At 47.5% G+C, this 12,040-nt stretch overlaps 1 protein-coding gene across 2 annotated transcripts in view; it reads right to left on the bottom strand.

Moving 5' to 3' along the window:
• Positions 1 to 4,462: 4,462 nt before the first annotated feature.
• Positions 4,463 to 12,040, bottom strand: part of cdc27 (cell division cycle 27) — a 28,568-nt gene continuing 20,990 nt past the window's right edge. Inside the window, exons 14-20 of one of the 2 annotated variants that reach the window (XM_083976495.1) lie at positions 10,759 to 10,839; positions 10,543 to 10,670; positions 10,127 to 10,244; positions 9,479 to 9,607; positions 6,620 to 6,694; positions 6,379 to 6,508; positions 4,463 to 4,918 (exon numbers count right to left, since the gene is read on the bottom strand). In XM_083976495.1, coding sequence (XP_083832621.1) covers positions 4,827 to 4,918; positions 6,379 to 6,508; positions 6,620 to 6,694; positions 9,479 to 9,607; positions 10,127 to 10,244; positions 10,543 to 10,670; positions 10,759 to 10,839 — 753 coding nt within the window. In that variant the 3' untranslated portion in view covers positions 4,463 to 4,826. The remainder of the gene's footprint in view (positions 4,919 to 6,378; positions 6,509 to 6,619; positions 6,695 to 9,478; positions 9,608 to 10,126; positions 10,245 to 10,542; positions 10,671 to 10,758; positions 10,840 to 12,040) is intronic. The other variant, XM_083976496.1, reaches the window with a different exon arrangement.

Here is a 12,040-nt window from a genome sequence, read left to right as displayed (position 1 = left end):
TGGACGCTGCTGAAGCTCCGCCCCTCGACACGCTGGCCGACCAGGTGAGACACACACCTGTTCACCTGTTCACCACAACACACACACACCTGTTCACCACAACACACACACACCTGAAGACAAAGACGGTTTATAAACCAATGAGGAGTCAGCTTCCTGTATGATGTCATCAGCTTCCTGTATGATGTCATCAGCTTCCTGTATGATGTCACTAGGCTTCTGCTCGGCCACGCCCCTTTACGGAGACCAGAGGCAGCACAGAGTGTATTATTGACTCCAATGGGACAATTTTACATGAACACAGATTATTATGGTCTGTCCTTTCTCCCCACAGTCACTGAAGTAAATGTTGGACTCATTTTTCACAAGCCACATCTCTTCTGAACAGTTTGACACCAAAATGGCGACTTTCAGACGGACACATCAGGAGAAAATCCACTTTGTTCCAGACCTGTGGCAACAAGCCATTTTAACATTTAGAAGCTCAGTTTGACTCAACAGAATTAACATCGTAGATATCAACAATGTCTTTCTGACTGGTCCTAACTACATTTGGAATAGTTGGATTTTTTATTCAAGATCTCTGTAATTCAGTTTTACCTCTTGTCAAAAAGAACATTTCAGATCCACAACTACGTTCTTCCTCTTTAACCATTCATGTGTATGGGGTTTGCCATTACAGATATCTACAGGTCAGTTGCAGATATCCACTATGTGAATTACAGATATCTGTAACTGTAATTACCACTAGTACTAATTCCAGTTTGAGATATCTACAATCATATCTGAAAAGGGACATGTAGATATCTTTAATTGAGGTGAATTAAAGATATCTCAAACTTACTAGTGGTAATTCAGTTACAGATATCTGTAATTCACATAGTGGATATCTGCAACTGAACTGTAGATATCTGTAATGACAAACCCCATACACATCAGTGGCGGCTGGTGACTGAAAAAATTAGGGAGGACAGGAGGAACACCAGTCCACGGCCTCATTTTATTTTATAGCACTACTTCTCCCTACTTTATTATATTCAATGAAAATTAAACAGTAAAACAATGTCTTACAAGATTTCTTAAAAACAACATAATTTTATTAAATCTTACTGTTTTCAGATTAACACAGGCCTAATGAAAAAGACAGAGCCATGATCTTGGATGTGGGATGTAAAAAAAAAAAAAAAAGCAGGCCAGTGTTCAACACCTGTAAATGCCACAGTGGGGATTTACACCCTCTGATTTAAAAAGGAAAAACAAAAACCATGAAAATCTGTAATTATTAATAACAAAACAAAGTGTTCCACTCAAATTACATACATATTTGGCTTTTACCTCTTAGATATAGCTATGCTTTTACCTGAGCTGATGGCGGAGAAAAAAAAAAAAGTCCGGTCGTGTCTTTGTTTACCCTCCAGCTGCCCAGGTCACGTAACTGAAAACTATTAACAATCTCTCTGACTGCTTCTCTCTGATATCTCCTAACAGTTTATCCAGAAATCTGCTGATATTTCCTTTCAAATCGATGCCAATATCTCTGAAAACTCCGTATTTCTTGTGCTAGGAGCAGCATAAGCAGCACGGCTGGGAGTGAAAGTTTGGCGCACATAGCAACAGTAACCAAGGGGGGTTGGAGAACTGTCATTGGACCAACCTGCTGTCAATCTTGTGTTCTGATTGCTGATTGGTACAGAAGAGCCTCCTCCGTCATGACGTCATTTTACGTGTCTTAGCCAATCACAGGTCAGGATGAAGACATCCTAAATGCATTGAGTCAATGGAAGAAGATCCCGCCCCGAGGCCAGTTAGGGAAGTAAAAATCTTGCCACCTCCGTAGAGCCCCCACCTTCCTGCTCCCTGCTCCTCACACAGCCTGCTCTGTCTCCTGAGCCTGCTGGCGGCGCAGTTGAGCCGTTTTAAGTGGATTTTCTTCCAAAAAACAAACTTTTTTTATGATAAAATACATATATAATATTTTATAAATTATACTGAGATTTGGTAATGATTTATTTCAACCAGTTACTCTTTCTTAAATAAAAAATAAATTTTCCTTTTGCCTCTCAAAAATAGAGGAGGACCAACCTCCTCTGCCTCAATGGACCAGCCTCCTCTGATGTACATGAATGATTAAAGAGGAAGAACGTAGTTGTGGATCTGAAATGTTCTTTTTGACAAGAGGTAAAACTGAATGACAGATAACTGCAACACATCCAGTCTGGCTGTTAAATGTTAAAATGGCTTCACATACACAACCTGTCTCTGTCTCTACGACACACAGATCTCCATGGCAACGTCAAACAAACGGCCGCGAACTCCCGTGAAAATGATTTAAATTATTTTCATCATGCTAAATATGACTGTTAGTAGTGTAAATATTTAATGTTATCATAAGAAAATATAAATATCTCACTTTCATCTACCTACAAATTGTATAAATCCACACACACGTTCACAGACGAGGTGGTGACGGTTGGCCACGCCCATTTAGAGAGACAGGAAGTGAAACTGAAGGTTGGCCACGCCCATTTAGAGAGACAGGAAGTGAAACTGACGGTTGGCCACGCCCACTTAGAGAGACAGGAAGAGAAACTGACGGTTGGCCACGCCAATTTAGAGAGACAGGAAGTGAAACTGACGGTTGGCCACGCCCATTTAGAGAGACAGGAAGTGAAACTGACGGTTGGCCACGCCCACTTAGAGAGACAGGAAGTGAAACTGACGGTTGGCCACGCCCACTTAGAGAGACAGGAAGTGAAACTGACGGTTGGCCACGCCCATTTAGAGAGACAGGAAGTGAAACTGACGGTTGGCCACGCCCATTTAGAGAGACAGGAAGTGAAACTGACGGTTGGCCACGCCCACTTAGAGAGACAGGAAGTGAAACTGACGGTTGGCCGCGCCCACTTAGAGAGACAGGAAGTGAAACTGACGGTTGGCCACGCCCATTTAGAGAGACAGGAAGTGAAACTGACGGTTGGCCACGCCCATTTAGAGAGACAGGAAGTGAAACTGACGGTTGGCCACGCCCATTTAGAGAGACAGGAAGTGAAACTGACGGTTGGCCACGCCCACTTAGAGAGACAGGAAGTGAAACTGACGGTTGGCCACGCCCATTTAGAGAGACAGGAAGTGAAACTGACGGTTGGCCACGCCCATTTAGAGAGACAGGAAGTGAAACCGTTTCTATCATTGGAGCCTCTCATGTATCTTTCCTATTGAATATCTTTGCTGAAGCTGCACGGTGTTTACAGATGTCTTCCTCCCATCAGGTGTCGGCCTCCCTCGCCAAGCAAGGCCTGTGATTGGACGAGCCCCGTGATTGGACGAGCCCCGTGCCCGAGGCTCCGCCCACTCCGGTTCCAAGGAAACTGCCTTTTCCCTCATGAACGTGTTCATCAAGACGTATTGGAGGGATTTTATCAAAACTAAAAAAGCTTTAACCGTCAGTCGTCAGCCAATCACAGCTCAGTCCAGCTGGGGGGCGTGTCCCACGGTGGCGCTGATCGCCGGTTCGACTTCCCCCAGCGTCTCTCTCTGCTTCCTGTCTCTCCACACTGTCAAAATAAAGTGTCGGTAAAAGATGCTAAACTGCTAGCCTAGCTTAACACTATCTATGCTAAGCTAGGCTAGCAGCCCCCCCTGCTTCCAGTCTTTATGCTAAGCTAGGCTAACTAAAATGACCGTAACACGGTTCAACGGGTCATGATGAGATTATTATTGATAGAGTGAAAACTAACGCCACAAACAGGAAGTAGCCACACAAACAGGAAGTAGCTAAAGACGTAAACGAAGAGAATCGTCCTGTCACCAGTAAACCTGCTCTGAGCCAATCACACGTCTGCTAAATGCATTCTGGGATCCTTCCCTCCAACGCTCTCCTCTGATTGGCTGCCGGAGGTTCAGGGCTCAGACTGAGACTCTGGTGGAAACAGAGAACATGCTAACGGCTAACCGTTAGCATCCTTCATAAAATCCCTCCAATCACAGGAAGTCCTGTGATGTCACCTCTCTCGGCCAATCATCTGTCCTGTGTTTTTGATGCTGATGTGCTGTGATGCCCCTCACCCCCCCTTCACCCCCCCCTTCACTGAAATACCCAGAATGCAGTTTGATACCTGGTGCCAAAACCGTCTCTCCGCCTGTTGGCTGTCAAAGTGCTTTGTACCAATAAAGTTTCTCTTGGATCTGACTGGTTGGATGTTTATTGTACTTGGGGGTGGGGGGGGGGGGTTATATATTATATATATTATACTTTACATACAGTCTATGGAGGATGTTATATATTATATATATTATACTTTATATACAGTCTACGCCCGATATATACGTACATTAGGGACAACATGTGTCACTGCAGCCATCAGCCAATCAGAAAACAGCTCTGGTCCGTGTTGTTACCATGGTACCGTGTCACATCCATGCTGAGGTCGTCACAGCGAAATGAGAGACCGGTGGGCGGGGTTTACATGTTTTTATTGATTTATTTCCATAACGATGATAAAAAGAACATAAAAAAAACAGCTGTGATGTCAGAGGACGAGCTCGATGACATAGGAAGGAGGCGGGGCTTAGGGCGGCAGCAGTCTGTTTTAGCCAATCGTGGGCAGGGAGATGACAGGGGCGGAGCTTAACTGAAGAGCAGCAGAAGTCCTCCAGCCAATCAGGGAGCGGGAAGTGACCTAAAGCAAGGGGAGGGGCTAGAGGACGTCGTCGCTCTCCGCCGGGGGAAAGGGGGAGGGGCTAGAGAACGTCGTCACTCTCCGCTGGGGGAAAGGGGGAGGGGCTAGAGGACGTCGTCACTCTCCGCTGGGGGAAAGGGGGAGGGGCTAGAGGACGTCGTCACTCTCCGCCGTGTGGAGCTGCGTGTCGTCGGCGTCCGTCATGATGCTGCTGTCCTGACTGTCGTCCACCTCCGCTGCTGAGGGGAGAGAGAGAGAGAGAGAGAGAGGCTGTTATTGGTTTATTTGGTAGCTACACCGGTCACTACTGCATTTATTTGGTAGCTACACCGGTCACTACTTCATTTATTTGGTAGCTACACCGGTCACTACTTCATTTATTTGGTAGCTACACCGGTCACTACTGCATTTATTTGGTAGCTACACCGGTCACTACTGCATTTATTTGGTAGCTACACCGGTCACTACTGCATTTATTTGGTAGCTACACCGGTCACTACTTCATTTATTTGGTAGCTACACCGGTCACTACTTGCATTTATTTGGTAGCTACACCGGTCGCTACTTCATTTATTTGGTAGCTACACCGGTCGCTACTTCATTTATTTGGTAGCTACACCGGTCACTACTTCATTTATTTGGTAGCTACACCGGTCACTACTTCATTTATTTGGTAGCTACACCGGTCACTACTTCATTTATTTGGTAGCTACACCGGTCACTACTTCATTTATTTGGTAGCTACACCGGTCACTACTTCATTTATTTGGTAGCTACACCGGTCACTACTTCATTTATTTGGTAGCTACACTACTTCATTTATTTGGTAGCTACACCGGTCACTACTGCATTTATTTGGTAGCTACACTACTTCATTTATTTGGTAGCTACACCGGTCACTACTGCATTTATTTGGTAGCTACACTACTTCATTTATTTGGTAGCTACACCGGTCACTACTGCATTTATTTGGTAGCTACACTACTTCATTTATTTGGTAGCTACACCGGTCACTACTGCATTTATTTGGTAGCTACACCGGTCGCTACTTGCATTTATTTGGTAGCTACACCGGTCACTACTGCATTTATTTGGTAGCTACACCGGTCACTACTGCATTTATTTGGTAGCTACACCGGTCACTACTGCATTTATTTGGTAGCTACACCGGTCACTACTGCATTTATTTGGTAGCTACACCGGTCACTACTTCATTTATTTGGTAGCTACACCGGTCACTACTGCATTTATTTGGTAGCTACACTACTTCATTTATTTGGTAGCTACACCGGTCACTACTGCATTTATTTGGTAGCTACACCGGTCGCTACTTGCATTTATTTGGTAGCTACACCGGTCACTACTGCATTTATTTGGTAGCTACACCGGTCACTACTGCATTTATTTGGTAGCTACACCGGTCACTACTGCATTTATTTGGTAGCTACACCGGTCACTACTGCATTTATTAACATTAACATTAATAATCACTTAACATTCAGACACCACTACAACAACTGGTCACTAGAGAGAGAGGAGGTTAGGACACAGCTGTGTCTCTTTGTTTCATGAGAACTGATGTGAAGAACCATCACAGAATGTGTTTAGTGTCTAGTGTGTGTGTAGTTGTGTATTTGTAGTGTTGTGTAGTGTAGTATAGTGTGTAGTTGTGTAGTCGTGTGTAGTTTTTAGTGTGTACCTTCGTCCTCGGGCAGATATCTCTTGTCGATAGCCTCTTTGATCTGGTTGTTGGCTCCTTTAGGGTCGAGGTCCATGGCCCAGCTGAAGTTCATCAGCGCCAGGTGAGTCTGTCCCAGCTTCTTGTACACCTGGAGGACAGACAGGTAGAGAGACAGACAGGTAGGGAGACAGACAGGTGAGGGTTAACCCCTTCATGTCTGCTTAGAGGACAGAGGTCAGAGCGATCAGCTGGTCGTTACCTTTCCTATCAGGAAGTAAACCAGAGACTCTTTGGGAACGATCTGCTTCAACTCCTCGAGCTCCTGGAGAGCAGCCTGAGAGACAGACAGGTAGAGAGACAGACAGGTAGAGACAGACAGGTTAGAGACAGACAGGTTAGAGACAGACAGGTTAGAGACAGACAGGTTAGAGACAGACAGGTAGAGACAGACAGGTAGAGACAGACAGGTTAGAGACAGACAGGTAGAGACAGACAGGTAGAGAGACAGACAGGTAGAGACAGACAGGTTAGAGACAGACAGGTAGAGACAGACAGGTAGAGAGACAGACAGACAGGTAGAGAGACAGACAGGTTAGAGACAGACAGGTTAGAGACAGACAGGTAGAGAGACAGACAGGTTAGAGACAGACAGGTAGAGACAGACAGGTTAGAGACAGACAGGTTAGAGACAGACAGGTGAGAGACAGACAGGTCAGAGAGACAGGTTAGAGACAGACAGGTTAGAGACAGACAGGTTAGAGACAGACAGGTAGAGAGACAGACAGGTTAGAGACAGACAGGTAGAGACAGACAGGTCAGAGAGACAGGTTAGAGACAGACAGGTTAGAGACAGACAGGTTAGAGACAGACAGGTAGAGAGACAGACAGGTTAGAGACAGACAGGTAGAGACAGACAGGTTAGAGACAGACAGGTAGAGACAGACAGGTAGAGACAGACAGGTAGAGAGACAGACAGGTTAGAGACAGACAGGTAGAGACAGACAGGTAGAGACAGACAGGTTAGAGACAGACAGGTTAGAGACAGACAGGTTAGAGACAGACAGGTAGAGACAGACAGGTTAGAGACAGACAGACAGGTAGAGAGACAGACAGACAGGTAGAGAGACAGACAGGTAGAGACAGACAGGTAGAGACAGACAGGTTAGAGAGAGACAGGTAGAGACAGACAGGTAGAGAGACAGACAGGTAGAGACAGACAGGTTAGAGACAGACAGGTTAGAGACAGACAGGTTAGAGACAGACAGGTAGAGAGACAGACAGGTTAGAGACAGACAGGTTAGAGACAGACAGGTTAGAGACAGACAGGTTAGAGACAGACAGGTAGAGACAGACAGGTAGAGACAGACAGGTAGAGAGACAGACAGGTAGAGACAGACAGGTTAGAGACAGACAGGTAGAGAGACAGACAGGTAGAGAGACAGACAGGTAGAGACAGACAGGTTAGAGACAGACAGGTAGAGAGACAGACAGGTAGAGACAGACAGGTTAGAGACAGACAGGTTAGAGACAGACAGGTAGAGAGACAGACAGGTAGAGACAGACAGGTAGAGAGACAGACAGGTAGAGACAGACAGGTTAGAGACAGACAGGTTAGAGACAGACAGGTTAGAGACAGACAGGTTAGAGACAGACAGGTAGAGACAGACAGGTAGAGACAGACAGGTTAGAGACAGACAGGTAGAGACAGACAGGTAGAGAGACAGACAGACAGGTAGAGAGACAGACAGGTTAGAGACAGACAGGTTAGAGACAGACAGGTAGAGAGACAGACAGGTTAGAGACAGACAGGTAGAGACAGACAGGTTAGAGACAGACAGGTTAGAGACAGACAGGTTAGAGACAGACAGGTTAGAGACAGACAGGTAGAGAGACAGACAGGTTAGAGACAGACAGGTTAGAGACAGACAGGTTAGAGACAGACAGGTAGAGAGACAGACAGGTAGAGACAGACAGGTAGAGACAGACAGGTTAGAGACAGACAGGTAGAGACAGACAGGTAGAGACAGACAGGTAGAGACAGACAGGTAGAGACAGACAGGTAGAGAGACAGACAGACAGGTAGAGAGACAGACAGGTTAGAGACAGACAGGTTAGAGACAGACAGGTAGAGAGACAGACAGGTTAGAGACAGACAGGTAGAGACAGACAGGTTAGAGACAGACAGGTTAGAGACAGACAGGTTAGAGACAGACAGGTTAGAGACAGACAGGTAGAGAGACAGACAGGTTAGAGACAGACAGGTTAGAGACAGACAGGTTAGAGACAGACAGGTAGAGAGACAGACAGGTAGAGACAGACAGGTTAGAGACAGACAGGTAGAGACAGACAGGTAGAGACAGACAGGTAGAGAGACAGACAGGTAGAGAGACAGACAGGTAGAGACAGACAGGTAGAGACAGACAGGTTAGAGACAGACAGGTTAGAGACAGACAGGTTAGAGACAGACAGGTAGAGACAGACAGGTTAGAGACAGACAGACAGGTAGAGAGACAGACAGACAGGTAGAGAGACAGACAGGTAGAGACAGACAGGTAGAGACAGACAGGTTAGAGAGAGACAGACAGGTAGAGAGACAGACAGGTAGAGAGACAGACAGGTAGAGACAGACAGGTAGAGACAGACAGGTAGAGACAGACAGGTAGAGACAGACAGGTAGAGACAGACAGGTTAGAGAGAGACAGACAGGTAGAGACAGACAGGTAGAGACAGACAGGTAGAGACAGACAGGTAGAGAGACAGACAGGTAGAGAGACAGACAGGTAGAGAGACAGACAGGTAGAGACAGACAGGTTAGAGACAGACAGGTGAACGAGGCCTCAGACAACAGGTGTATTGATCCGTGATTGATCGGTGTATTGATGGGTGTATTGATGGGTGTATTGATGGGTGTATTGATCGGTGTATTGATCGGTGTATTGATCGGTGTATTGATCGGTGTATTGATCGGGGTATTGATCGGGGTATTGATCGGTGTATTGATCGAGGTATTGATCGGTGTATTGATGGGTGTATTGATCGGTGTATTGATCGGTGTATTGATCGGTGATTGATCGGTGATTGATCGGTGTATTGATCGGTGTATTGATCGGTGTAACACCTTGTACTTGTCGTTGGCGAACAGGATCGATGCTCGGTGGAACTTGCAGAGCGGGTTCTTAGGGTCGATGCCGATGGCTCTGTTGAGGGTCTCCAAGGCCGCGTCGGACTTCTTCAACGCATGCTGCACCTACACACACACACACACACACACACACACACACACACACACACACACAGAGCTGTTACAGAGCTAATGCTAACAGAGCAGCTGGGGTGGATGCAGGAGGCTAGTGCTAACGTACACACAGAGCTAACGCTAACAGAGCAGCTGATCTGGATGCAGGAGGCTAGTGCTAACATACACACAGAGCTGTTACAGAGCTAATGCTAACAGAGCAGCTGGGGTGGATGCAGGAGGCTAGTGCTAACGTACACACAGAGCTGTTACAGAGCTAATGCTAACAGAGCAGCTGGGGTGGATGCAGGAGGCTAGTGCTAACGTACACACAGAGCTAACGCTAACAGAGCAGCTGATCTGGATGCAGGAGGCTAGTGCTAACATACACACAGAGCTGTTACAGAGCTAATGCTAACAGAGCAGCTGGGGTGGATGCAGGAGGCTAGTGCTAACGTACACACAGAGCTGTTACAGAGCTAACGCTAACAGAGCAGCTGATCTGGATGCAGGAGGCTAGTGCTAACGTACCACTCCGATGTGGCAGAGCAGCACCGAGCTCTGAGGGTTGATGCTCAGAGCTTTCTTGAAGTGGATTTCTGCCAGGTTGAACTTCTCCTGTTTGTAGTAGATCATCCCCAGACCGTACCTAAACACACACACATTACACACATTACACACAGACACACACATTAGACACAGACACACACACAGACATTAGACACACACACACACACACAGGTGGTTTTGTCATCAGATTCTGTTTTTAGTCTGTGATGATTAGGGCTGTCAGAACGAACTTCGCTATTCGAATACAATTCGAATGTTAGTCTATGAAGCCGGGTTTCCACTGATTGATGTTCCTGATAAAATGTCATATGTGCAGCATAATGTTACCATGGTGACCGTACCATGGTTACCATGGCGACCATGGCCACCATACGTACCACGCGTTGTAGTGTCGGTTGTTGACTCTGATGGCGTTACGAAAGCAGGCGAGCGCTCGGTCCAACTCCTCCGTCAGGACAAACTCATGACCCAACAGAGTGTAGGCGTACGCAAAGCTGGGGTCCACCTGAGAGACAGACAGGTAGAGGGGTCAGAGGTCAAGAGGCAGTAACCATGGCAACATCAACGCAGTGACCACGGCAACAGCAGCTCACCTGAATGGCCCTCTGGAAGAACTTAATGGCGATGTCGTGTTCCCTCTGCAGACTGAAGCAGTTCCCCGCTACACACCACGCCTGCAGACAGACAGGTGGTCAGACAGACAGGTGGTCAGAGAGACAGGTGGTCAGACAGACAGACGGGTGGTCAGACAGACAGACAGGTGGTCAGAGAGACAGGTGGTCAGACAGACAGACAGGTGGTCAGAGAGACAGGTGGTCAGAGAGAGAGACAGGTGGTCAGACAGACAGACAGGTGGTCAGAGAGACAGGTGGTCAGACAGACAGACGGGTGGTCAGAGAGAGAGACAGGTGGTCAGAGAGACAGACGGGTGGTCAGACAGACAGACAGGTGGTCAGAGAGACAGGTGGTCAGACAGACAGACGGGTGGTCAGAGAGAGAGAGACAGGTGGTCAGAGAGAGAGACAGGTGGTCAGACAGACAGGTGGTCAGAGAGACAGGTGGTCAGACAGACAGGTGGTCAGAGAGAGAGACAGGTGGTCAGACAGACAGGTGGTCAGACAGACAGACAGGTGGTCAGAGAGACAGACAGGTGGTCAGACAGACAGACAGGTGGTCAGACAGACAGACAGGTGGTCAGACAGACAGACAGGTGGTCAGACAGACAGGTGGTCAGACAGACAGACAGGTGGTCAGAGAGACAGACAGACAGGTGGTCAGACAGACAGACAGGTGGTCAGAGAGACAGGTGGTCAGAGAGACAGACGGGTGGTCAGAGAGAGAGACAGGTGGTCAGAGAGAGAGACAGGTGGTCAGAGAGACAGACAGACAGGTGGTCAGAGAGAGAGACAGGTGGTCAGAGAGACAGACGGGTGGTCAGAGAGAGAGACAGGTGGTCAGACAGACAGACAGGTGGTCAGACAGACAGACAGACAGGTGGTCAGAGAGAGAGACAGGTGGTCAGAGAGACAGGTGGTCAGAGAGACAGACGGGTGGTCAGACAGACAGACAGACAGGTGGTCAGAGAGAGAGACGGGTGGTCAGAGAGAGAGACAGGTGGTCAGAGAGACAGGTGGTCAGACAGACAGGTGGTCAGAGAGAGAGACAGGTGGTCAGACAGACAGGTGGTCAGACAGACAGGTGGTCAGAGAGAGAGACAGGTGGTCAGAGAGACAGACGGGTGGTCAGACAGACAGACAGGTGGTCAGACAGACAGGTGGTCAGAGAGAGAGACAGGTGGTCAGAGAGACAGACGGGTGGTCAGACAGACAGACAGGTGGTCAGACAGACAGACAGGTGGTCAGACAGACAGACAGG

This window comes from Trachurus trachurus (assembly GCF_905171665.1).
Source record: "Trachurus trachurus genome assembly, chromosome: 8".
In the NCBI taxonomy this organism is placed as follows: domain Eukaryota; kingdom Metazoa; phylum Chordata; class Actinopteri; order Carangiformes; family Carangidae; genus Trachurus; species Trachurus trachurus.
The sequence above is the reverse complement of the archived record's forward strand: the minus strand, read 5'-3'. Positions and strand labels throughout refer to the sequence as shown.